The sequence below is a fragment of the Manis javanica genome, chromosome 14 (assembly GCF_040802235.1).
Source record: "Manis javanica isolate MJ-LG chromosome 14, MJ_LKY, whole genome shotgun sequence".
NCBI classification, from domain to species: domain Eukaryota; kingdom Metazoa; phylum Chordata; class Mammalia; order Pholidota; family Manidae; genus Manis; species Manis javanica.
Window position 1 is genome coordinate 2,696,737 of NC_133169.1, and position 27,260 is coordinate 2,723,996.

Genomic DNA, 27,260 nt, shown 5'->3' on the forward strand with positions numbered 1-27,260 from the left:
CCCGTTGGGGCCTTTGGTGGCGTAGGCAGAGCACAAACCCAGCCCCACAGGTGAACTCACCTGATGGTCCAGGTGAGGGGCAGGCCGTGGGGGACAGGCTACGCACAGGGGCACGGGAAGAGCAAAACCGCAGGGACCTAGGCTGGGCCAGGCCGGAGCTATTGTAGCATCATCCAGTCCAGGACCCAGGTGGAGCCCCCAGCACCAGGTGGGCTTGGGGCAGAGAGGACGCAAGAGCCCAGTGGGGAAGATGTGGCCGGCGCTGTGGACGCTCTGTGCGGGTGAGTCGGCCCCGGCCCTGGTCAGTGCCCAGAGTGGGCGAGACGGGGCCGGAGTGCTCGGGGTCCCCAGGGCCTCCGCAGGGAGGGCTTCCCGCTGGACAGAATGGCATGTTCCACCGCGCAGGCAGCAGGTGCCAGCCGGCAGCAGAATCAGGGTGGTTTTTATTTGCACATTAGTAAATAAAATTCCAGCCCGTTTCTGGAATAAAGAATTCATACATTCTCGAGACTCCATATTCTGATCCCGAATCAGATCTAGGATCAGACACAAGATCAAACAGCAGGGACAAAGCAAAAGCATTTGAAATCAAGATTCTCTCAGAAAAGCCAGTGTGTGTGGGAGACATGTTCCTGTCTGGGATTTTATCTTTGCCTTAAAACCAGAGAGGCAAGGCCAAGAGTGATAACATGCGTATCACATTCAGGGACACTGAGGCAGAAAACAATGCAACTTTCCCAATATCACCCCCAGAGCAAGAGCCGACGCACACTAGAAAGGCCAGAGCTCTTCAGCCTCCAAGGCCCTGATCGTTAAAAGCTCGGAAGATGGGGAAACCCCACCAAAGAGAAGTCGGATGTTCGCTGATCCCAAGGTTAAACCCAAGTCAAACGCTAAGGAGCAAAGGCGCCGTGTGGGCAGCCAGGGAACAGCTGGAGGCCGGAAGGGGGCCGTGGCATTAGGGTCCTGGGCACAGGCAGGAAGCTGCTGGGGATGGCAGGTTGAGAGGTGGGGAACTTTTGGAAGCATCTGTAATTCACAGTGAGCAATCCCTTCAGCTTTGATCTAGAAACTGCTGTAGGCTTCGGGGACCTGACATGTGCTGGGAGGAGGCGAGAGGCCTGCCAGGAAGCTTGGGCCCCAAGGCCTGGGAGGTAGAGCCGGGGGCCCTGATGGGAGCCTGCTGCCCAGCCCCTAGAGCAAGCCCCAGGCGCCCAGGCTCCCCTGGCCCCGTTGCTAGAACCCGGCCTTGGGGCTCTTGGGTGGCGGAGCCACTGGTGCCGGGGCAGGGCTGTGCCGGGGCTTGGAGGCAGCCTGGAGAAAATGGGCTAGCTCGGGCTGCTCAAGCCCCTTCAGGAGGCCCAAATGACCAGGGGCTGGTTAGACGGACTGCTTGGTTCATTCCTCCACCCAGACAGCTCCTTCCTGAGCACAGTTTGTACAGGCACCTCAGGAGGGGGGGGTCTGGACTGACAGCAGCCATGAGGACCTGCCTTGGCCATCAGGCCCAGACGGGAAGGATGTTCAAGCCCCAAGGGAGGAGGGCAGGAAGGAAATGAACCCCCCCCAACTGGGCCAGTGACCCTCCAATCCTCTTCTCCAGAGCCTGTCTCCCCAGTGCACACCCCTGCATTTGTAGTCCAGCTACAACCTGTGTATGAATAAAAAAGAAAAGGTTATGGCTTAGGAAGAAAACCCAAAACAAAATGCTCATTTGGCTTAGAATGAAAGTGACCTTAACTCTGAATCGCTTGGACGGGTAATTTTGCCTCCTCCCCTGACCCCTGGGTGACCTCATCCAGTGCAACCAGTTCTTGGACCCACGTTCAGTGCGTCTTCTGCCCCGGCCCCCTTCCCTCCCCGCCCCCAGCCTGCCCAGCAGCACCACAGCCCTGCCACCATCGCCTCCGCACCTCACACTAAGTGGGGGCCTGGAGCAGCAGGGCGGGAAGCCAGGCTCAGTGGTGGCCAGCTCGGGGCACACAGCCTGTCAGGTGGAAGCACTCAGGAGAGAAATAGCCATCTCCACGCGCAAGTGAGCAATGGAGGCCTTCAAAGGTCAAACCTAAAAGCACCTGGGTGGCCTCATGACAGGACACCAAGGGAAGGAGCAGGGAAGTCAGGGAGGGCTTCCTGCGGGAGGTGGAGCTTGAGCTGGGTTCCGGAAGGCCTGCAGGACTTTGACCTTCTCCCTTCCTCTGTCTGAACTTGCACAGCAACAACTTAGATTTTGCTGATGTCCTGGGCAGAGCAACACCAAGCTGACGAGCATAGGTCCCAGAACTCACTGACTTTGGGGGGACAGATGATACCTCACGTAGATGGGCACAAACAGAGGCAGAGCATTAGACAATTTTAAACCAAACTAAAACTGCCTAAAAATCAGCCACAGTTCTCAACAAGGTCAGTGACAAAATGCTTCTTCGTGCTGGGGAGATGCTCCCACCCACCCACTCCTAACTGGGGCACTCGACTGCACTGAGAGGGGCGGCTCTGTAACTAACTTAATGTGGGGCATATCTGTTCACATAGGTAAACCTCAGGTCTGCATTCTGTGAAAGGGAGAGGGTACTCCACCTGTGCAAAAATGCAATCTTATGTCCCATAAAGTTATGACTAATGATAGCAAATGAGGTTATAAATGTAAAGATCTTGCAGCCATGCCTGGCACGTAATGCACATGGTTATTATTAATGCGGGCAAGTATAAGTTACAGGAAATTAACTAGACTTTGGGAATCAATTGCTCTGGCCTGGCGGACGTGCCCCAAGGAAGTCAGAATCATTGTGCAGGAGCCCTAAGCTATCATCCCTCCCAAAGGCTCCTAGAGAAAATGCTCCAACTTATGCACAAAACCCTGGCTCTTCCACGCTGGGGATGTTTTCAGCCAGCAGACTCCACGGAAGACTTGATGTGATGGCAGGTACAGCTGCAGGAAACAGGTACATAATGAGGAACCCACCAGAGGGCAAAAAAGTCCCTAAGCAGCTGAGCCAGGAGTCACTAAAATCTTTGACGGCTTGATAAAAAAAAAAACACAAACAAAGCTTTATCTTCCTGGAACCAGAGGAAACCTTAGAAAAACTTAGAAAAGTACTGTTTTGCACAGAGCAATAAAGGAATCCGTCATCCCAAAATGCACCGGATGAGGAAGTATACTTTTCTCTTCTCCCTTCTAAAAATTTTCAGTAAACCCATGGATGCTTGATTCATGACAGGTTTTTGATGGGAATTAAGTTCCCAAGCTCTTGACCTTGAGCCATTTTAGAATCCTTCTTGAGGGGTCTTTGTTAGAGCCCCGATCTCCAGCAGGATTTTCCCTAAATGCCTTACACCTACGTGCCTCCTATGAAGGTCCAAGTTTCTGCCAGTCTCACAAGCCAGGAGGCTCTCTGGGGTCACAGTGTGCTACGTCTGAGCCCAGGGTCACTTGCATGTCCAAGCTCCAGGCAGTGACCTGGCTCAGGCTGTGAGGTTTATGGGCTCAGCCTCAGATGTGCATATCTGATGAGAATCAAACAGGAGCGTGGCCTCGAGCCCACTGGATCTTGACCCCGAGAGCGCAGTATTCACACCAGAGCCAGGGTGGTGTCAGCCCGCAAGTGCACTGCAGATGCCTGGGCAACACCTGCTAGTGCCTGAGCACAAGTCCAAAGCCAGCATTTGTCCGGAGGGCTCACATCCTGGGAGCTACGCTGCCTGCCCATCAGAGATGCACTCGGGATTAAAATGCCCCGTCCCAGCCCCGGCCTCACAAGGGAGAACATAATGATTGGTCAGCCTCAGGGGCGTGTGCGTGCAAAGGGCAGGCGTGGTGGGTTACCCGGCTGCCCTCGGCATCACTGAGGGAGTAAATGCACAGATGCCCCAGCTCCTCCGGGCCTTCTAGGGCAGAATCCTGAGGGGCAGAATCTGGGCCCTGTTCTGCTTTTGAACAAGTTCTGTGGTGACTCCTGAGTCAGGCCAGGTTGAGGGTTACACAGTGGAACCCGAAAAGCAGGTTTAACAGACAGTCTCCTCTGTCACCAAGGCTGGTTCCCTGCATGTGACTTGCTGCTCGCACCATCTGGCTGCTTCCCTGCTGTGGGTAAAATTGTACTATTTCCAGAATATCTCGCCTGGCTTTCGTGAACCTGCATATCAACAAGCACTCCTCAGGGGTGGAGGACATCATCTCCATACCAATGGGTAATCGCAAGGGCTTGTCTGAACGAGAGGTGAGGGGGAGGGCTGATTTGCTTCTGCTGGAGCAGGAGAGAGAGCCGGCCCCACACTGTAGTCTGTAAGCAATAAACCAGCTTTAAACTTTATTTCTCACTCTGATTTTGGTTTTAGAGGTATTTTGCCCTGGGATTTCCTCTCCCTGGAGTTACTCTCCCCTCAGCTCGGGGGTCCAGCTGCATGCATTCTTGCACTTCATGTGCATAGAAGTCCCCTGGGACCCTATGCAGATGCAGACTGATTCAGGAGGCCCAGGCAGGGCCTGAGAATCTGCATTTCTAACACGCTCCCAAGTGATGACACTGCTGGTCCAGAAACTACAGTGGGAGAAACAAGGCTCCAGGGAAGACGTGGTTGGTGGGCCCAGGAATGACCCCATCTTGCTTTGCCCTCCAGACCCCACCCCAGCGCTTCCTGGTAACCCAGCCTGCTGCCATCCTGCTGTTGGTCACCAGAGGCCTGGGGGCTGCCTGGTGGGCATGCCCTGGTCCTGCTGACAGCGCCTGGCCTTGCTGATGCCTCCCTGCTGCAAGCGCTCTGCTTTCCTGCTTCTCCTCCCGCCTCCCTGGCCCCATCTTCTCACGTCTTCCGTGCAGTTTCGCTCCCCTCTGCCTGCGCGAACTGTCCGAGCTCCTACAGACCCACAGATCCAGCAGCCTCCATGACTCCCCAACTTAGACGAGAGACTCAGGCTGCGCCGAGTGCGCGGCAGTCTCTTTGTGACGGGGACTGGGATGAAGACCAGCGCCCCATGTGTCTCCTCGCTGCCCGCTGAACTTCTCTCCCCTCCCAGCTCACTGTCCCTGGATGAGCCCTCTCTGCCCTGTGCCACCAAACTGCCGCACTTGGAACCCACCTCCTTCCTGAGGTGCCTCCCTCCCCTCTGCCACCCAGCGACCTTTGGGCGGCTGCTTCCTCATTTCCTGCCCCGGTGAATCAGGGATGCCATAAACACCTGGCAGGGGCAGGACGTGGCGACACACAGACACCCAAGCTCAGACTGGTCACGAAGGTCACCAGAGGGATGCAGGCAGGGTGAGGGCAGGGCCCCGGGCAGAGCCGGCCACCCCACCCCACCCCCTGGCTCACCCACCTGGGAACGGCTGCCCTTGGTGGTGCCCTGCCCCTCTCCTGCCCTCCTGCCCCCACCATGCTGGGGTCTCACTCCATCCAGCTTCTCTATTTTCACTCTCTTACTTTCTAGGAGCCCCTTCCCCGTAATCTACAAGCGGCTCAGGTTTCTCCGTGGTTTGATCCAGAGGAGATGGCAGGACCCTTCTCAAGAGCCCTCACGGGTCTGGTGCCAGCTCTCGCCCATCTGTTAGCGAGCTCCTTGACACGTAGGCTGCCCCCTCTCCACTTCCGCACTCTCGCCTGACTTACAAGCGGCAACATGGCTTTGTGGTTACACAAGTACCATGTGTCTGTTGCAGAATGGTTAGAGGAAAAATATACAAAAGAACCCCCAGGTCGCACCATAATCCCAGAATCCAGAGGTAACTGTCATTAGTACTGTATTGTGGCGTATTTTCTTTCAAAGTTTGCGCTATCTCTGTGGCTACATGGAAATGGGACACTGTCCTGCATGCAGCCCTGAATCCTGCTTCATTCCCTTATAGTCCAAAGTGCGACACAGGGAGTTGAACCCCCTGGGGCATATTTCAAGCCCCACCTCCCCAGTAAGCTTTTTTCTCCAACTCAAGAGAAGTCTGAGACACAGACCCTGCTGCAAGGAGGGAGCCATCTGTGACGGGTGGAGCCACACCCTGAGCACCAGATGCACTGACCCACATCGGCCTGTGAATCGCGTGTGCCTGGGACACACTGCCGGAGGCAGGTCGGGAGAGCCGGTGGGCAAGCCAGGGCGGGGAGGTCCCCGCGGGCTCCTGGAGGTGGTGAGGCAGGAACACAGCTCTGATCATTTTCCCTATCATTTTCCCGGGGCCATGCACTGAACTGGCCTGAGGAAAAATTCATTGGATTGATGGGATTTCATAAATTCCTGGAGACGCATGTTGAACAAACAGTTCAAGAAACATTCACTGAGTCTAACGCCCCCCCTGCCTCTCAGCCCTCCTGCCCTAGATGCCCGTTGGAGAGCCTGCAGGGGCCATTCCCACCCGGGCAGGCAGGACAAACCAAGATGCGTGTTTCCCTCCCCCCTGCCCTCAGACCAGCCCTTTGTGGGCGCCAGAGCCCCTTGGCCTGGGGCAGCCGGGTCCCTTCCAGCTTCCAGCACCGCCTCCCTAACTAAGAGTGCCGGTGCTCTGAGCAAATGCATTTTCCTAAGTGGAGGCATTGCTGCTGGTTTCCCAAGGGTTCCCGTGATGTGCTGCGTATGCCTCCCACAGCGGCTCCAGCAAGCATTTCATCCTCCTCCTTAGATGTACGACTTTCTGGTTAGCTCTCAAGAGGCAGTTTATTATCTTCTTAACAAACCTTGATTATTTCCAAGCAATCCTTGAGGCTTCAGGCTGGGTCTCCACCCCCACCCCCTCAGGGACGTTAAATGACCTCCTTGTTTGTGTGCGCCTGGGGCACCTTGCAGACCTGGCTTCTCCTCTCTGGGCCCCTTGGTCCTCTGTTGGGTCGTTTTGCATCTTGCAGAAATCTGTGGGATAGAAGCTTCAACCAAGTTTCTCTGGCTGTAAATCCTACCCATCTTTTTTATGTTAAATTCTCATTCATTTGCTGTCAAAGAGCACTTATTTGAGCGCCTCTTACATCTTAGGCTCTCTTGAGTCCTGGGGATGTGAACTTGAAGAAAACACAGCGTAGCAGAGGTGGGGACATGAGTGCAGACTTCTGCTCCCGTCCTTGCTTCTGGGCGTGGTAAATACGTTCAGCCTTCCAACCTCCACAACAGCTTTGAGGTAGATAATGCTGTTGCTCTCCTTTTATCTTTGAGGAAGTTGAGGCCCAGAGAAGTTAACTAAGTTTGTCCAAGGTCACACAGCTAGGAAAAGTGAGGGTGAGGATACCAGCCTAGGCAGTCTGTCTCCACTGTCTGCGCCACACTGTGCAATAAGCTTTCGTGAGAGGGAAGTACCAGGGGGCGGGGACTCAGGGATGGCAGGTGGCACAAGGACCCAGTAATCCACTCCACTTGGGAGAGTCCGAACACTTTCTCTAAGATGAGCTGTGCGCTCAAAACGTCTTCTTCACAAACTACTGCAGTGACGGGTTTTGATTCCTTCCGAAAGCACCTGCTTTCCAGTGGGTTCATCCCTGGGAAGGTTAACCATCCCTGAACATGCGTGATGGCACCTGTGGGGAATGAGCTTGTCAGACGGATGCTGCTCAGGAATGTCAGCAGAGCTCAGCCTGAGGAGGAGAAAGGAGGGCGGGGAGGGGAGTGGGGAGCAGGAGAGGCTGTGGGGCCGCAGGGGCAAACCGCTCAGGAGGAGAGAGGACGGGCGCGGCCACTGCTGCGGGGAGGGCGGGTTCCGGGTGCCGAGAAGGAGGTGCCCCCAGTAGACCCGACCAGGAAGTAGAGAAAGGAGGCACTGGAAGGCTCTAGAAACGAACCCCTCCCCTCCCCAGTTTTCTAGTCTTGGATTGGGTGTCGCACCTGGTGCTTTAGCCTCACCCCCCAAGTGGGGAGGCAGAGATCCCACAGAGGAGGTAAATGAGGGCTGCACAGTCAGAAAAATTTTTCAAATTGTCAAACATATATTTTTTTAAAAGCCCAAACCTCTCTTGACCTTACAGACGTTAGCTCCCAAGGCCCCTTTTCTTTTTCCCCTTTTTGGCAAAAGCTGCCCACTTCCTCTCCAACCCACTCTGCCCAGGCGCCGTGGAACCTGCTGTGCCGAGGCCCCCCAGGCCGCCGCACCCCGGGCATACCTCGGCCCCCAGTTCCCTAGCCCCACAGATGGTCGGCATCGGGGGAGGCGAGCCCCCTGCTCTCAGGACGTGGAGACACTGCCTCTCGGCTCCCCTCTTGTCTCTGGGCCAGTTCTCCTCCCTTGCCAGTTCCTCCCCATTTCTCTGACCCCAAACACTGGGGTCCTATGTGTCTTCCCCGTGCACACACTCCCAGTGACCCTGCCCATCGCCTGCTGTCAACGGCCTCTCGTGGACACCAGACTCACACAGCTGCCCCCTCAGCAGCCCACGTGGGTGTCGGATACTCATCTCCGACTTCACGTGCCCATGGCCCCGCCCCAGCCTCAGCATCCTGGCAAGCGACAAGTCCTTCCTTCCAGCTGCTCAGCTAAACCCTGCATCTCTCCTGGACAACTCTGTCCCTCTGACACATCAGACGTGACCTTTGATGAGCTCTACATTCTCTGCACATTCCAGCTCAGGTCACTTCCCTCCTCCCCTGCCCCCACGATGTGCCCAGGCCACCGCTGGCTCCCGGACCAGTGAAACGACCTCGTGCACGTTCCCCTGCTCCCACCCTGTCCCCCACCCTCCTCTTTCTGTTCACCTCACCTCAGCCAGAACGAGCTGCTCAGAATGTGTGTCAGGTGTATCGCCTCTGCTTACATCCCTTCAAGGGCTTCCTACCCACTTCCAAAAAAAATAAGAGTTCAAAATATAGGCTCCATAGGCCCAGGGCGGCCTGAGACCCCTCCAGCCCCGTCTCATCTCTCCTCCGCCCTCCCCGTCCGCGGCTCCTCACCTGGGCCAGGCCTCCCCCCGTCTCCCCGCCTTGCCCTGGCTCTGCCCCGCCTGGAATCCACTGCTGCTGCTGCTACACCAACCACCCCAAAGCTCAGTGGCTTACAGCACATTCAGTATGTATGCATTTTGCTCACAAGTCATCCATACGGGCAGGCTCTGCAGTACAGCCCAGCTCTGCCCCGAGGCAGCTGGGCGTGTTCACCCACAGGTCTGGGAGTCGGTGTTGGCTGTCCCCAGGCGCCTCAGCTGGGGTGCGTCCCAGCACCTACATTCGGTTTTTCCATGTGGCTTCCTTATCCCCTCCGAGTGCTGACTGGGTGCCCAGGGTGAACACCACGAGAAGCCCAGGCAGAGCCTGGTTCGGCCTCAGAAGCCACACGGCGCCACTCACGCTGTAGGGACCGGCCCAGCCAGAGCCAGGGGAGGAAGCAGCCCCACCTCGTTTCGGAGGGGAGGCGAGGTCTCCTGGGGACAAGAGCACACGTGATGAGAGACAGGTGTGGCCCCCTCCTTTCCTTACCTTCTGATGAATCTACAGAGAATAACTCTCCTGGGAATCCCCCACCTCTTTACCTCAATTTAATCTTATTCATTAAATTCCTTACAACATTTAAGTGCTCTATAAATATTTGTTAAATAAATGAGTAAATCAGCATCAAAACAGAAAAGATGGAGAAAACATTTATCAAGAGCTTTCTGTGTGCCTGGCCCTAGCGAGGTATTTGCACAGATCGTCTCGTTTAATTCTCCCAGCACCTCTGGGAAGGGCTCCTATTTTATGGGTGAGAAGACTGAGGCTGAGAAAAGTTGACACATGTGGTAAGAGGTGGGGCTGCGGCTCACAGCCCCTGCCCGATGCACTTGACCTCTTGGTGGTGCTGCCGGCCAGGCACTGGGAGACTGAGGTACCCGGCGCATGTTCACCCCGGTCTGGGAGGAGAAGGGCTGGTGTCCCAGGCTGCATGGCAGCTGCAGAGTTAGCTGGGGTCAGAGGAGGAGGGTGTCACTGGGCATCCCACAGAGGCCCTGCGGGCAGCGAGTGGCTGTGCCCATGTCACTCACTCCTTCCTCCCGCCCTCCGCTTTCCTTCCAGTCTGGGTAGCGGCTGGTGCCATCTCTGTGGAAACCCCACAGGACGTTCTTTATGCTGCCCGGGGAGCAAGCGTTACCCTTCCGTGCACCTATCAAACCTCCTCCCCCAACCGAGAAGGATTCATCCACTGGGACAAGCTTCTGAGGAGCCATTCGGTAAGCATCCTTAGGAAGTTGGGGGTCCCGTGGGAATGAGTACCGCCTGACCCCGACCTCCTGGGGAAGGGGCACCATGCAGGCTGGGCCGGGAGGGTCGGGCCCAGGGGAGGCCGTATTATGCCATCTTTATTTTGAAGAAGTCACCTTCCCTACAATATCTTTCTACTGGCCAGGCTCAGGTTTCTTTGGATTAGTATAAGGCTCTCCCTGAGGCCACCTTCTATTTTATAATGTTTTGGATTTCTTTTCCTGCTTGGGTTCTTTTGGGGTGTTTTGTTTTTATTTATATTTTAGAATATATAATGTAATTCCATGGTTAAAGTAGTAAAACCGTATGAAAAGTGAGTGTTGAGAAGTCTCATTCCCATCCATGCCCTCCTGTCCCACCTCACCCCTCTGCCCCCAGGCAGGGCTGATTTTCACCGGTCCTGGCTGTCTGGGGCCGGCTGGCATCCGCTATGATTGTTAAGTATTTTGACTCTCACTCTCAGCTAAGAGAATCGGTTGAGTTTCTGGGGTACCCTCCCAGTGACTCTTTATGCAAAGTCAGAAAATGTGAATCTATCTCACGTGTGTGTGCGTGCTCCATTTTCCCCTTCTGTACAGAGAAGGTAGCAAGCATATTCCAGGCACTGTTCTGCCCTTTGCAGTTTCACAAACCAGTAGTTCCTGCAGAGCTTTCCTACTAGTAGAGGGCACCCCATTCTTGGAGCCACTCAGGAGTCCATTGTGTGGGTACTCTTACTACCTAACCAGCCCCCTGACTACAGACACGTGCTTATTCCCAGTCCTCCCAGGGACAGCCCTTTACCTGTGCCACTGTGTGTGTGGACAGGTACACCTGGGAAATCCACTTCCAGGAATGGTAAATGCCTCTATAATTCTCATAGACATTAGCAAATGCCTTCTGGGGGGCATTTTTTGCTCCTAGCAGAATACAGGAGCGCCTGTTTGCTGACAGGCTCGTTTGTGCCATACGTGTGCACATGACTAAAGATTTAACCACACAAAGACCCACAGAGACTGCCAGTCCCTTATTCCCCTCACCAAAGGCAGTCACTCTGAGCAGCTTTTTGGGGGGCCTTCTATAGAACTCCACGTATATACAGATATATATGTATATGTGTGTACGTATGTGTGCATGAATATGTATGTTTACATGTACCACATATACACTGCTCTGTACTCGGCTTTTTCTTTTACCAATACATATCGTGGAGATCTTTCCTCATGTCAGGACATTTATATACATTTCATTCCTCTTTAACATTTGCACTAAGTATTCCATTTTATGAATATACTGTATGCACCAATGATGGACATTTGATTTGTTTCTTATATTTTCCTGCTACAAATACTCCTTCATATATGCACATCGTTATAAGCATATATATAGTATCTTCATATGCATGTCTCTGGAGATACATATGTGTGTGTGTGTATATATATATATATATATATGTATATAATAAATTATTAATAAAATGCAACTTCTGGGTCAAAGGATGTGACTTTAAAATTTTGATAAATAATGCCAAATTGCTCTCATTAGATGTCATGCCAATCTCAACTTCCACTAATAAGAACAAAGGCACCTGTTTCTTCAACACAGAGCATTCTCAAACTGACACTTGACAATTTCACAGGTGAAAGAAGTCTGTCATTATAGATATACAATACAGATTCCCATTTCTGTAGTTGTAAGTGGAGCATCTATTCGTAAGTTTAAAAGGGAGGTCCACTTTTAGAATGCAGACATGCCTGGCCGAGGTAAGCAAGCGTTAGGTCCCCGAACCCTCGCAGTGAAACCATGCAGCTTTTCTCCTGACAAGGAAGAAAGGGTGGCCCAGCACCCAAGTCCTAGGGCAGGAGGGCCGATGGGAAAGGGAAATAAATCTTGGCCTGACACACCCAGTTGTCTGTCGCCCAAAGGGCTCCAAGGGTCGAGGGCATGCGTCCTGTCTGTTTCCAGATTCTCAGGGTGAAAGCCTAGACAGGGAAGCTGCTGCCATCAGCTGGCAAACACGAGCCATCTAACATCCTAACCTCTGGATAGATCTAACATCTGCCCATCCTAGAAGGACAACTTTCGCCATCACGTGTGTCCTGCAAACAAGATGTACAGTCTCACCCTCCTCTGAGTGTTGAGACAAGTCCTTAGGGTTCTTTGTTGACTGATGGATCGCTCACTCCCAAAGGATTTGAGGCAACCCCCTCAGGGTCAGGCAGGGGTGCAGAGGGATTAGATCTGTGCCCTCAAGGAGACTGTTGTGACAGGTCCCAGCAAGAGGGGGTGCCCAGGGGGAGACCCGGGGAAGAAGCCTTGGGATAACCATGATTAGGAGGAAAGGTCAAGGTGGAGCCAGCAGGTCACAGAAGAGCTGAGCTGGGAAAGGCCAGCCTCTGTGGCTGGTCCACAGCCCAAGGTGCCTCGCCTCCCACCTTGTCGCACTCAGCCAAGCTTCCTGAGATATCTGTTCCTACCATGCATACCCAGCATGTGTAACTCTGCACAAGTGTATCCAGCCCAGGGGGCCTGCACCCCATTAGCCAACTCGCCTGCCCTGGCACAGGCTGTTTCCCTCCAGATTAGAGTGCCTTTTCTGATTTGGGCATACGCAGGTCTCAGACCCAACACTATGTCCCCAGACTGTCTTCCGAGGTCCCGTAGCGAATCATAAGCTGCTGGAATATCGGGCTGCCTATCACTAGGTTTCTCCTTGGGGAGAAGATTGTGAGCTACTCATCTTGGAATGTTAGGCGCTGAGCGTAACAGTGCTGGGAAACCTCCCATGCTGGCTAATGCCTCAACTGTTCTGCATGTATTATATACTTAAACCCTCGCACAAAAATCCTATGACATTGGGGTTACTATGTTTTATCTCCATTTTACAGAAGAGCAAACAGAGGCACAGACAGTCAAGCATTTTGCTCAAGGCCATATAACTAGCAAGTGGCAGGACTGGGATTTGAACTGAGTCAGTCTGGCTCCAAAGTAGTGATCTTAACCATGTTCTGTCTGATAAATAATGAGTATATTGATGAATAATCAATTCCAAAGATGAGAGTTAAATAAATTATGTGGGCTTGGGAGCCAAGGGTGACTGCTAGCACAATGCCTGGCACATAGTAGGTCCATAATGAACACTGGTGACTGATGGACAAGGATCGATGTGGGCTGGAATGGGTAAGACAGATGCCTGAAGTAACAAGAGGCGCAAGTGCTGGGGTCTGAGAAAGCCCCCTTTCATCCACACGTGCATCTGCTGTGAACTGCCTGCCTGTGCTAGGCAGCCGGTATTTTCATTAGTGATACAGACACATTATAAGAGGGCCCCACAGGCTGACTGTTCTGAGGGGCTGGTGTGTCAGCGCTTCTGGGCCTGGGAAGGGTGGGTGAGCACAGCACCACACCAGGGTAGAGAGCAAGTGGCATTTCTTCCTCCTCCCAGGAGAAGGTGCTCACCTGGACCTTTCAGCACAAGGAGTACATCTACGGGAACCTTTACAAGAACCGGGTCAGCATATCGGACAGCGCCGAGCAGTCGGACGCCTCCATCACCATCAGCCAGCTGACCATGGATGACAATGGCACCTACGAATGCACGGTCTCCCTGCTGGCGGACCTGGACGGCACCACCAAGTCACGCGTCCGCCTCCTGGTCCTCGGTGAGTGGCTGTGTCCGTGCCCTGGGAGGCGGGAGGAGACTGGGCCAGGGAGATTTGCTGGCGCCCTGGCAGGCAGATGAAGCAAGCCAGAGGCAGGGTGCCTAACCCTGAGCTGGGCCGTGCCCGGCCAGCCTGACCCAGGGTAGTAGGACTGCCCCTTCCCTGGTAACCAAAGATGGCTTGAGTTCTCCCCGATGGGCAGACGCTCCCCAGGGCAGAGGGCAAGGCCGATCTGCAGTGATCCTGGGGTGCGCCTGGGAAACTGCCCACGCGCAGCCCGGGCTCCTTCCCCACGCCTACTCTCCCCGTTTGCACACCTAACTTATAAAGAGGAGAGAAAGGGAAATCCTCAAGGCCACGGGGACGACTCTCAGGGTGCCGAACTTTGATGCTGAGCACCAAGCCCCTCCTCGCGAGCGCATCCTTCGCCGTCGCCCACCAGCTGGGCTGCAGAAGCCCTTCACCCCACTATCCCCACCCCAGCCCCCAGGAACGCACACTCGTCAGGGCCCACTGCCTCTGAAGTGTGTCCCAGGATAACATTCTTTTCATACACATAACCTGTTATTGGAGCTTTTAGTTTGGGGAGGATCTGAACAACCATCGACGAGTATCTTCATTTTGTAGCTGAGGCCCAGCGTAAGGGGCCACCTGATGCGAAGTCAGATATGGGAAAGACAGTCTGAGCCTCCCCCGAGTCCGGAAGAAGTGGCCCCACCCTGCCAGGGGGCAACACTTTAAACCAAACAATGATCATTTTCCCTTTATTTCCCCTTTACACTACATAGTAGCATTTTATTTTTAATTGCATACAATGGCCGCCTGGCTTTTTGAAAGCACTGTGGTGGGTCAATAACAGAGCCCGAATAAGGAATAAGGAGCCATCCCCTCCCCACCCCGACCCCGAGGCGGCCAGCGCGATACTGACGCACACCCCTCCCCGCTTCTCCGCACATCCTCCCAACACACATGCACTTTTCCTTTCCCTTTCTTTCCTTTCCTTGAAAAAGAGGACATCATATTATAAAGATCACTCTGGGACTCTCTTTTCCTTAATGTCTCACGCACACGTCCCCTGATCAGGTCCTACGGATCTATGGTTAACAGCCTCTGTTCCACGCATGGACAGACGATTCACGCAAGCGCTCCTTCCTGAGGACATCCTCAGGCTGCTCCCACTTTTGATGAATCGGACTAATGTCCATATGCCTCTTCTTTTACCGTGCTGTCTTTATTTCTGCAGGATAGGTTCTTAAAAATAAGATTTCTAGGCCACAGGCTGCCTTTGCTAAATGCTAATTTATAACAGCGAATTACGTTCCCCAAAGCAGCCTACACGGCCGTGAGCATCATATGAGCACACCTGTCTGCCCATATCCTTATAAGCACTGAATGTTAGCAATCTTTTTAATTTCTGTAACTTTTGTTAATTTGTCGGGGGGAAAAAACTCAGTTCAATCTATACCAAACTTGAACATCTTCGAAGCTTCACCCCCTCACTCCTCACTTGGGCCTGACCCCCTGAAGCTTGGGGACAGGCAGTGGGTTTGTTCCCTCAGCTCCTCAGTGCACCCCATCCCAGCCCCATGCCTGGCTCCTCCGAGGTCATGGCCAAGGGAGGGAGGGTTAAAGGAGAACAGAAAAGGCCTGGTCCCTGAGCCCGGCTGCTCAGTGTCCCTGCGGCTTCCCTATAATCTCAGGCAGCGCAGACATCCTACCACAGGTCCTTTTGTGGGGTGCATGAATGGGGGCTTCAGAAGTTCCCAGGGGCCTCCCCTGACACAGGCAGTGTGTGCGGCCCTGGCTGGACTCTCCGTCCCCCACTAGGGCTCCCCTTGGCCCAGCAGCAGTTACCCGGGACAGAGTCCCTTCAGCGTGACAGAATCAGTCCCATCCTTACCCCGTTAACCCCTGCGCCTGCTAGTCCCCATCCTTGTCTCAGCTGCTTCTTGTCGCCACCCTGCCACCCGGCCTCCTCCAGCTAGCTGCTCTGGGCAATGGGCAGGCAGCAGAGTCTGCCCCTCGGGGGCCCCCAGACTCCCAGGGACATCTGTAAAGCCCTTCCGTCATCACCGTCCAGGAACAGCACAGGCTTCTGTCACTCAGCGAGCCTCAGCCAGAGAGTGAGAGGTGCCAGCCCCCCCTCTCCTGTGGGATTCACTTGGCGTCTCCCTGGCTTGGCCTGACATGGGGAAATTCCCGTCCCCCAGGGAAGGAGGAGAAATGCTCACAGATCCCTATTCCCGAGAACCCCCCGCAGAGAAATCCCCCCCAGCCTTCTCAGCTGGGCAGGAGGGGGCAACTGACAGTCTGAGATCTGTTCTCATGGAGGCCGCTGGGACGTTTCTCCTGCCTCCCTGGGTACAGAGGATGGCTGCCGTCTAGAGCCCTCAGCCTGGAGGCCTGGGTGGGAATCCCGAGACAGGAAAAGTCCCAGTCTGCAGCCTGTCGTCTTGTTATGGTGGTTGGGTCTCTTGACTTGTTCAAGGTGTCACCACCACTTTCTGGGTTATAAAAATGAACTAAACAGTCTTCTCTTACATCTGTCAGTCTTGCTTTTTTACCCTTAGGCCCTTATTCCATCTGGAATTTTTGTCTTACATACATTTTTGTATGTAAGATGCTAAGAGTCTAACTTTGTTTCCTTCCAAATGGATAGCCAGTTCCATCAGCATCGTGTATTCACTACAGAAATAATTACCGTTCGGCTGGAATGCCACTTTTGTCACATAACAAGTCCTTACATATACAGGCTGGTTGTTTGCTCCTTATTTTATTCATTTTTCTTTTGATTATTCCTATGCCAATAGCACGTGGTTTTCATTGTAGTATGTTTACAGTCAGTGTTGATATCTTCTTTTTTTCCTTAGAGTATACAGTTGGCTATTAATATCTGTGCTGTGTAACATCTTGTTACTAAACTTTTCCAAAAATTTTTGTCAATTTTTACGCATTTATTCTCCCATATTAATTTTTAAATCATTTTGCTTACTTAAAAAGAAGTTGACTGGAATTGTATTTGATTTGCCTATTAATTTGTAAAGGAATAACATTTAACAATGTTAAATCCCCTCACCTGGGAACATGGTGTGTGTTCCTTCAAGAGATGTTATGAGCTTCAATAACGAGGAATCTTTCATGGTAGTATTCCAAGCCTCCTGTGAACAAATAAGGAGTTTTACATGTATTTAGTTGTACAGAGCAGGGCAGGGAACCCCCTTCCCAAACTGCCCCCACCCCACACAGCCAGATCTCCAGTCTGTGTCCCCAGCTCTGTGACCCCAGGGGGTCTGTCTTCAATGAAAGGAAACTGCCGTGATCTTGCAGTGACCTTTGCCTGTGTGAGAGTTGTCACAGGTCCCACCAAATTCATAGTCCTAATAACTACCATTTATTAGGGCCTGCTGTGTGCCAGGGTCTCATTCAATGCTTTGCAGAGATGATCTTGTCTGACCTCTGCCATCCACCTGTGAAAGCCAGCACACACACTAGTGTTTAATAGAAGTGAACACTGAGGCCCGAGAGGGTAAATGATCACCAGGAAGTGTCCAGGCTTCCATGGACGCAGGGCTGCCCGAATCCAAGCCTGTGGCCGCTCCACCACGGAAACCTGCCATTCCCAACCAACAATCATGCCAGTTTGGGACGATCCCCAACCTTCCAGATTTGCTTAGCCTTTCACTGTGCCCTCTCGCGCTCTGCAGCAGGCACAGGCTTGCCAATTGCTTTATGTAGCCAGGGGTGAATTTGTGTTTCACCGTTCCTTAGGCCTAAGCCAACGAGAGAAGTTTGGAGTGTAGAACGGTGCCAGCCCTGATGGGCCCATTCGCCCTCATTTGTCCACAGAATTCCTGCCCCTGGGACACATCACTCATTCATTTATAGACCAAGATTCTGTCAGGTCTTAGGAGACACCCCCCCTGCCCTATGAGTGAGTGGACACTTGTTGCTGGGCTTCCCTGGGGATGCTGATGGTTTCAGAGCTTTAGGAACATGTCCACCCCTCTATCTCACAGACAAGGCAGTCCATGAAGTCCATCACACTTCATCCAGAATTTTTACAGGCGTTTCAGTTGCCCTGCCTTCTAGGTGGAGTGCGGGGATGTGTTTCCTACCTACCGGCTCCACTGATCCGGGGCCTGCCTGTGTGCAGAGTGCTTCTCAGGTCAAGGCCTCCCATGCAGTGCGAGGCTGTTAGTATGGAGTCCATTTCTGCTCCGCTCTCCCATCCTCCCACCGCGGCAACCTTAGTCCACGCACAAAGAAACAAATAGCTGTGTTTGGTAATCCTTTGCTTCTTTAAAGTTGTCATTTAAAAAAAAGGAAACTAAAAAAGAGAAACATTCGCCCATACTGTTTTATATTTCTCCATGTTTTCTTCCAGCAGCTCCAATCCACGGGCTTATTAATGTGCATAACTGAATTGGTAGTGGAACGGGTCAGGACTTTCTCTGTCCATCCATTCCACACCACATCACCCTTCCTGCTGTCTGAGAACTTGCTGTTCTCTAAACTCCGTGCCATCCCAGCCCATGCACGTGGAGTCCGCTGCCCCTGGACTGGACACTCAGGCTATGTCCTGAGTGTTGCAACCAATCGTTTTGTGTACGTGGCTCTTTTTATTTGCATTAGCTCCTTGGAGCGATATTACGAAGCCAGAGCGTGAGCATTTCATCTTGTTTCTCTTCTATACTGCCCTGCCTCCCGTTGTCCTGCTTGGCCGCCCGCTTTGTTTCCCTGGACCTGGTCCTTTTCTGGGGAAATTTGTCGCTTTATGGCTTCCCTTCTGTGGTTCCCACTTCCTTCTGGCGACAAGCTGGTTGGGGGAAAGGCAGCAGGACCCCCCAGTTAGGAGTGAAAGTCTGATTTCCCCTCCCCTCCCAGGCCAGCTGCATTTTAAGAGATGAACTAGTTAAAACTGGGAAGGTAAAGGATACAAATGTAATCTGAGATTATGGAATTTGGTGAAACTGATGTCTTGCCTTAAGAGATGGTGGGAGACGGAGCGCGGCGGGAGGGACAGGAGAAGGTCATTTTGTACTGTGTGTTACGAAATCCAGTAAATACCCTTCTGAAAAAAGTTTTCTGAATGGTTTTGCTGCTGGGCTGTTTTTAGGCAGGTTTTTAATCACGCGGGGCTGCCTACTGGGCCGGGCGACCTCACAGTGAACTGAGGCGAGCGGGGAGTTTCTGGGCAGAGGCGGACCCCGCGCCGTGGGTCACACGCGCGGCCACCTGCCGGGACCCCGCGCCGGGCGGACACGCGCGGACACGGGCCTCTAGCGCCCCCTTGCGTCTGCGGCGGCGCCGTGGCTCTGGGAGGCAGGGGCGGGACCAGGCGCCCCGCCCCGCCCCTGGCTCCGCCCCCGGCGAAGGCGCGGGTGGCCTCGGGGCCGGTGGGACCAGCAGGCTGGGAAGCCGGACCACCGGGTGCGCGGGCCTCCCCGCGGCGGCGGAGGGCTGGCCGCGCCCAGCTGCCTGCCGGGGCTCTGGGCGCGTGGGGACCGAGCGGGGCGGGAGGCCGCTGGGCCCCGAGGCTCAGGGCGCGGGGACAAAGAAGCTGGCCTTCCTCCCAAGGCCGGGCCCCTGGCGGTCGGTCCCTTGTTTGCGTTGTCCCTACCGCCCCCTCCCGAGGGAATTACCGGTTTGCTTTGAATCAAGTCCCCTTCGCAAAGGGTGTGGAGGCAAAGCCCGCCTTCGGACCTGTCCGGCCTCTGACGCTCACTGGCGCCGGCCCTTCCCGCTCTGTCCTGTATCTCGAGGAAACCTCGAGGTCCGCGCAAGGCCGCCTGCAGGCTCGCACACTTAGGACTCCGGGCTGCCCGAGGCTCCTGGGTGGTATGATAACGTCAGGCCGGCCCTCTCACTGGAGTAAAGGCTTAGCCTTCTGGGAAACAAGGGTGACAGTTTTGAGGGGTGGAGAGGGGCGTTCCCTCTGGAGAGCTCAAGAGATAAGGCTTGGGTCAGCAGCCCTGATCCAGAAGGGGGTACACCTCCCCTTGACCGCCGGGCACCTGCTTTCCCTGGCCAGCAGGATGGCCACAAGCAGCAGCCTCTCCCCACCAAGGCTGCTTCAGTCCTGGCCTGGGTAGATGACGCCCGCCTTTGCACCCTGGGCCTCTTAGGGTCAGGGATTGTCCAACTGGGGGTGGCTGTGGGGAATGACTCTACTTTGCCCTGTGCTAACCCACACCTGGCTGGCCCTCCATAAAACAGGGGGGATTACGGGGCACACCCACCAACACCCGTCTTTTCCAAGGGGAAATACTGCTGGCTGCTGGGCCAGAGGGAAGCGGTGCATCCCAGATAGCCTCCCCCCAGCGAGGCTGGGTGCAGGCAGAGACTGGAGATGCCCCTCCGTGCTCCGGGGCCATGTCGGGGGCCATGCTCCTGTGCAGGCGGGATTGTGGAATGCGCAGCACGATTTGCTGGGACCAGTAGACCATCCAAGGGGCATATAAGGAAGACCTGGAGGGGACAGGCCCGCCCCGGGGGATTCACACTGTGTGCCCTCCCCCTTCTCACTCCAGAGGACGCTGCCTGAAGCCTCAGGCATACGCCCTTGAGCTCCACCTTGCCTCAGAGCCTCTGCACATGCCGTTCCCTCTGCCTGGAGTGCCCTCACCTCTCTTTCTTTGACCACCGCCACCTCCATTATCCGTCTCATTCACGCTCACTGTTCCTCAGGTCACAGCCCAGGCTGTGCGGGGTCAGGGTCCCCTGCTCGTGCCCCCTCCCACCCGGTCCTAGCAGCCTTGCCCCCTGCCTGTCCAGAGACTTGCCCTTTGACTCCTTGAACACAGGGACTCAGCGTGTCATCCCAGTACTCAACAGTGTCAGGCATGCAGTAGGTACCCAGGAACATGCATAGTGTACCACTGTACACGGTGCTATGTTAACAGTGCCCAGGGAAAGTCCTCAGGAATTCTGGGGGATCAGGTTCAGCCGTCACCAGGCCCCACTGTGATTTGAGGGGGGCCCTGTTCAATTTTGGACCCCCTTTCTGTGGGCTTGCCTTTCCTTATCCCTGCCCTGTCCCCTCCCATCCCTTCGGTCCTCATTCCCACCCGGTGGGAAACCTTGATGCTGCCTGGGGTCTCTCCCCTCACCCAGTCGCTCAGGGCAACCGCATCCTATACACACAGCACAGGAAGTGGATACACTAAAGGGGACACTCCTAAGAAGCTGGACGCAGGCTCTTTAGAAAATGGGGCTTCGCTGAACCCCGGGGCAGGCAAACCCTGGCAAATCCACCCTGCAGCCTGTGGGTATATGGCCCCATGCCAAGAAAGATCTTACGTTTCTAAAGTGTCAAAACAAAAGCAGCGCAGTGACAGACCATAACGCGGCCCCAGAAGTCTGTTACCCTGTGGTCCTTCCCAGAAGGAGCCTGCTGTCCCCTCACCTTACAGGTGGGGACACTGAGGGACCGAAGGATTACCCTAAAACCGGGCAGATGAGTGTCTGTCAGAGGGAGCGCCAGTGGGTGGAGAGGAACCCTGGACCTGTCACAGCCATGGGGCGGGTTAGGCCGCAGCCCTGCCAGGACCCTGGCCAAGTCTCCTCTCTGGGCCTCAGTACCCCCATCGTTTATAATGGCAACGACTCGGAACCGGCTTTCAGGATGCTTCCCACTGTGCAGGCCCCTTCTCCGGGACGGTGACAGGCCCCCGAGAGGATACTTCAGGGTGGACTCATCTTCCAGCGTTCTCGCCGCTGGGCTGTGAACTCCCATGAATAAAGGCAGGATGCGTGCGCGCTCGGGATGGGAGGTAGGTCATCACCGGCCCCACCTGGTTCATGCCTGGTGTTTGCTGTCTTTCCTACACAGTGCCACCCTCCAAACCAGACTGCCGCATCGAGGGGGACACGGTGATTGGGAACGACATCCAGCTGATCTGCCAGTCAGAGGAGGGCTCCCCGGCCCCTCAATACAACTGGAAGAGCTACGACATCCTGCACCGCGAGCGGCCCGCTCCCCCAGGTAACCGGGCAGCGGGAAGGCGGCCCCACGCCAGGCCAGCTGATTGCCTGGGGTTGCCAGGTGGGCTGACCAATCAGGTCCCCCGGAAGGCTGCCCTCTGCCCCACCCCGCAGTGGCCCTGTGATATCCCGGATCATCCCTTGAAGCTCCATTTTCTCCTGATAACATCCACCTCAGCGGTTGTGAGAAAGGAAAGTGTTTCAGGTGAAGCAAGTAGTGGAAGCACAAATAAATGCCCACCTGCCCTCCTCATTCCCCGTGACTCAGCTCCTTGGGAGAGCATGTGGCGGTGATCAACTGCAAATTGAATCCGGGCGGGATTTCGGTCTGAATTAGGAGTCTGTCCTAAAGTATATATTTGCAAACACTATGCACGTCTACAGCATATACGTATAAAGCACGCACGGAGTCCTACGCTAGCTCCACCCAAGGGTGGGATTTCCCATCCCCATTCCCCACCCAGGCCTGTCCATCTCAGTCCCCTCTGAACCCCACCTCCCCAGACACACTGCGGGACCAGGTCTGCTGTCAGGGTCCCCCATGCTCAGGGAAGAGGCGGTAGGTTCAGCCGACAGTGCCAAGATACTGTTTTGTACTGGGAAGCTTAGTATTTGGCCCTACAGTCAGGAAACAAACTGAGCAAAAACCATCCTGTATAATAGCCTATGGTCATTACCTTGGGGCCAAACGGTGGGAGATGCGCTGGTGGAGCCCCTGGGCCCGAGGGCCCACCCGGCCAGGCCAGCGGCACCCAGCCTTCCCAGACGCCAGACAGACAAGGCCTGAAAGGGGCCTGTTGGCGTCACTCCCGGCAGGTCTTCCAGTTCAGCGTGAGTGGACAGGCAGGCGTGGTGGTGGAGACAGGGGCTCTGAGAAGACGGGAGGGGAGCGACGCGCCCCCAGGCCCAGGGAGCCGCCGCGTCAGTGCACAGACCCAGGCTTCGCTCAAACCAGGATGAACTTTGCTCTTCTACCCGCTTCACTCATTTGGAGGCAAAACAAGAACTTGTTAAAAGAACATCAGTACAACCTGCTCCACCGAATGTGAAACAGGTGGAATGTGGGTTTCGATAAGCTTCCACTTTTGTTTACATATTTCTGGCTGGCAAATTTTAATTGAGTATGACAGGAATTTCTGTTGAAACCACCTGGCAGCTCTCTGACTCTACGGCCTCCAGTCTCTGGCCTGTGAATGAGCCAGTGGCTGCCCCAGAGGTGACCAAGGTCTGCCGTAGACATGGGCTGGCCTAAGCTTCCTTCCAGCACAGTGTGTGCGGGGACCCCAAAGCTGAAGGCTGCAAAGTGGTGAATGCTACAGTCATTTTATACCCTGTGGTGGTGTAACCCAGGGAATACATAAGGGGATCAAAAAGGTTTCTCCAAGGAGGGAGCCTTGAGCCGGCTATACAGCGTGGGGTCCAAGAGCGTGATGTGCGCTTGGATTCTGGCCCTGCCACTTGTTAGCTGTGTAGCCTTAGCAAGTTAGCTTAAACTCTGTGCCTTAGTTTTTACACACCCAAACAATGGGCCTAAAACTAGTATGTACTTCATAAGGTGGTTGCAAAGATAAAATGAAAGTACATGTAAACAGACAGGTGCCTGGTTAATAGTAAGCACCTGATTAGTGCTAGGTATTCCCAGCTGTTATGTGAGCTGGACCCTTAAGGATGAGTCGGCTAGGCGTGGAGGACCGTGTTCAGTGTGGCTACAGGGTAGGAAGCCCGTGTGCGGGAAGGATGGGAGATGCTGCTCTGGGGAAGCAGCCGTGAGAGCGTGAAGGGGCTGCCAGGAGCTCAGGAGACACAGGCACCTTCTGAGGAGGATCACAAAGGGCATCCGTCCACTGTGGAAGGACAGTGCTGACTCTGGGAGGAAGCCACATGTTCCCCTGCCCTGAACATGGCCAGGAGCCCACAGCGGGGCTCTGATAACTGGAAAGGTTCTGGGCCAATCTGGAGTGTTCCACCTGCTTGCCTGCGGTGTGCTATGTACACCTCACACACAGCTGTTTCACACCCTAAAGCAGAGGGACTCTGATAAGGCTATACATCCCCTGAGTGTGTCCGGGGTCACGGATCATTTCCCAAAGTATCTTCCTTCAAGATGCCTCTTGACAGTTAAAAAAAATCCAATTAATTTAGGAAATGAGGCCATTAATACCATAACCCCCTGTTAGAGATGGTCAGTGCTCATTAGCATATTGGGAGTTCTGAGAATCCTGTCGTTAAAAATCTTATTTAACCCAATGATTTCTAAGCTGGTTCTGGTCATGGACCCCTTTTTCAGTACCATATATTAATATCATACGTGAGCAATATTCCAGAAAACACACTGAGGGATGGGTCTAGAATAGAAGGGTTAGCGTCTTACAGAGAAGGGGCATCCACAGAACGGTGCCCTGGCTTCCATAGGAAGAATCTGCAGAAAGTACATGGTAAACGATTAGAAGAAAATAATTCAGATCACCAGCCTCTGTTTCTAGCCAGTGAGGTTATGGATGGTGTTTATTATATTCTGTTCTTTCGAGAGGCTTTCCCTGACCCTTCCGATGAAATTAGATCCCACTGGTATGAACTCCCTGGTAGACGGACTGCCAGGAGCACAGGGAACCTCTTCATCTTGTTTAGGGCTGACGTGATCAGCGTCTAAAGATTCTCTGGATTGAACTGAATTGAAACAATAGTTTTATATCACTTATTAGTTCTTACAATGAGCATACGTTCCTTTTTTTAATGATGTAATTTTTTAAAAAAGAAGGTAACTGCTCCAAGGACTTCTAGACCGAAGGCAGGAAATCTGTGGCGCTTTGTCATTTCTTAATTTTTTGACCTTGGGCAAGTTGCTTGGTTTCTTTAAGCGTCCTCTGTGACATTTCAGATTGAAATATTATACCAGCTACCGTAAGATTGTTGGAAAAAAATCAAAGGACAACATATCTGAGGAAGTGTAGTGAGTTGCACATCCAGACAGGGAAAATCGACACTGAGGAACAGTCTTCCAACATGGGGCCGAGGGAGGGCTGGACATGGGGGGAACCGAAAAGAAACCAAGTTGGGGTGACTGCCCGGGCCAGAGGAGAGCCTGTGACCACGTTAACAAGCCCTGACTTGTTCCTGAAGATTATAGGCCAGCGTCTGGTTCCCATTTGCAACTGAGACCTGCTCCTCGGGAGGGAGCGTGACCACCTGGTGGCAGCAGAGACCATGAAGCCTGGCTCTGCAGCAAGTAGGACAAAGTTCTCTGCCTCTTTCCTCAAATAGCAGTTAGGACAGAGCATCGCTGGGGACAGAGCCTGTGCATGCGCCCAAGCATAAAGCTCTCTCCTTCAAGGTGAAGACCTGGGGTCATGATGTAGCAGGAAGGTTTCTCGTGAGGGCGATGGGACTGTCCCCTGGATTCAGAGGGACGGCGGGCTTGGCCTCCCACTTGCAGATGAGGCGGCTGACGGCTCACTCAGGGGTGGAAGATGAAGGGAAGAGCCTAGTCCAGACCCCGGGCCGGATGCGCAGCCACACGCCACCCACGGCAGGGAAATCTGGTCCAGAGGCCTGGGGTTCTGAAGCCTCCTGAGTCCCAGCCAAGGGACTCGGTTTCTGATGATCACGAAAGTGGTTATAATCATATCCTCCAAGTATAAAGCATTTGCATGTAATACACAATGTATATTTTGCTCCCTGAGCACTTACTGAAGGTCAGGCGTTCTGCTGTGGGCTTATATCGGTCGGTACTTCATGTTATGCTCACTCACCCTCGGAGGCAGGTGCGATCAGCATTTTCTTCTCTTAATAAAGATACTGAGGTTCGGGGAAGCTAAGTCACTTGCCCAAGTCACAGAATCAGTGTCAGGACCGGGCTTCGCACCCAGGGTGCCTGATGCATCTGAGCGTTTCAGGACCGCACGTGCTGCCCGGTCCGGTCGCCATGCAGCGGGACGTGGGTGCTTCCCCCGGTGCCCGTGAGGCCCAGGCGGGCTCAGCGCTGGGCTCCGCCCGGGAACCAGGCCTCCGAACTCCCAGCTGCTCCCGCCCTGCCGCCGCGCCCCACCCTCACCCTGGGGTCTCCCCCTCCCCAGCCTCAGGGCAGACCTTCTCTCTGAGGAACATCTCCACGGACATGTCGGGCTACTACATCTGCACCGCGAGCAACAGGGTGGCGGCCGCGTCCTGCAACATCACGGTGGCGGTCAGACCTCGTAAGAGGGGTCGCGGGGCGGGAGTGAGGCGGGAGGCCGGGTGGTTGGCTGTCCGGGCAAGGCCCCCCGGGACGTGCACTGGGAGCGGCGCGCCAGCGGGTGGGCGGGGAGGCCTCGGCCGGCCGGCCCGCATCCTGAGCCGCAGCCTGGGCGCGCCCCACCCTCTCGCGCAGCCTCCATGAACGTGGCCCTGTACGCGGGCCTGGCGGGCGGCCTGGTGGCGGCCCTCATCCTCGTGGGCGTCGGCGTCTACTGCTGCTGCTGCAGGAAGGCCGAGGCCGAGGACGCGAGGCCGTGAGTGGCGCGGGCGCGGGAAGGGGCCCGGGGGGCTGCCCTGCCCTCGCGTGGGCCCCGCAGGCGGGTGGGCTGCCGTCGGGCTCGCCTGGGCCACGTGGCGCCCTGTCCCCGGCTGTCCCTCCCTCCTGGCGGAGCCGGCCTGTGCCCCGACGCCCTGAGCTGGTGCCCCTCCTGCCCGGGCGCCGACGGCAGGCCACCTGATTGTCCCCTTCTCCCCGCAGGGACCGGGCCGCCTACCGGGAGCCCCCAGAGCAGCTGAGAGAGCTTCCCGGGGGGCACGACGAGGACTACGGCTCCGAGGACCGCAGGAGCACCGGGCGCCAGTCCCCTGACCGCGCCGGCCGGTGACAGCCGCCTGGGGCTCCTCCCCAGCCTCCTGCCCCCTCAGCGCCCCCAGTCCCATTTTCCCGACCCTCCTCTCCACTCACTGGGGGGGACACCGACACAGAAAGGGCTGGAGGGCTTGGCGTGGTCCGGCTAGGGGGATGTCACTCGGGACTGCCTGCCGGGCGCCGCTACCTGGGAGCCACCCGGCCTTCACCCTGGAGCTGCCCAGCGGCCACCCGCTGCGGGCAGGAGGTTCAGGCAGCTTGTCTGCAGCGGGCCCGGGATTCTCGTGTCGTGGGACTCTCTCCGGGCCAGAATAACTGGCATGCCGTCGCCGGCTTCCTGGCCCCTGACCCCGGCCCGGCCCGGCCCTTCCTGGCTGGGCACTGGCTCTGCCCTGCAGGTTGGGGCCACGGCGCCGCTCTCCAGCCCCCGCACTGCTGGCGCACCATTCATCCCCGCATAGGAGCTCAGGCGTGGAGGCTGCCTCGGTCCCCCGGCCCCCTGGCTGGGCCTGCCCGGTTCACTGTTTAACATCACCGTCTTTTCTGGATGATCAGAAAAGCAATGGGGATAAATCTATGATCCATGTATAACTTTTTAAAAGTAAGTATTTTATATATTTTGTTAAATTTTTTGCTTCATTCAGAATGCCATCAGCAATAATAAAATTGTCAGTGGAAATTC

General features: G+C 55.0%; 1 protein-coding gene across 1 annotated transcript; it reads left to right on the top strand.

The window, feature by feature from the left end:
• Window positions 1-27,260, top strand: GPA33 (glycoprotein A33). The gene is made up of 7 exons (XM_073221562.1): window positions 1-281; window positions 9,947-10,101; window positions 13,557-13,773; window positions 21,605-21,757; window positions 25,830-25,949; window positions 26,123-26,243; window positions 26,468-27,260. Exons 1-7 carry the CDS (start codon window positions 251-253, stop codon window positions 26,592-26,594), a joined length of 924 nt encoding a protein of 307 aa, XP_073077663.1. The 5' UTR covers window positions 1-250; the 3' UTR covers window positions 26,595-27,260.

Bases quoted from the DNA above. Each gene is read 5' to 3' on its own strand.
- GPA33 (XM_073221562.1), top strand. From the start codon at position 251: ATGTGGCCGGCGCTGTGGACGCTCTGTGCGG. The intron at 10,102-13,556 runs GTAAGCATCCTT...TCCTCCTCCCAG, and splicing joins AGCTTCTGAGGAGCCATTCG to GAGAAGGTGCTCACCTGGAC. The intron at 26,244-26,467 runs GTGAGTGGCGCG...TTCTCCCCGCAG, and splicing joins GAGGCCGAGGACGCGAGGCC to GGACCGGGCCGCCTACCGGG.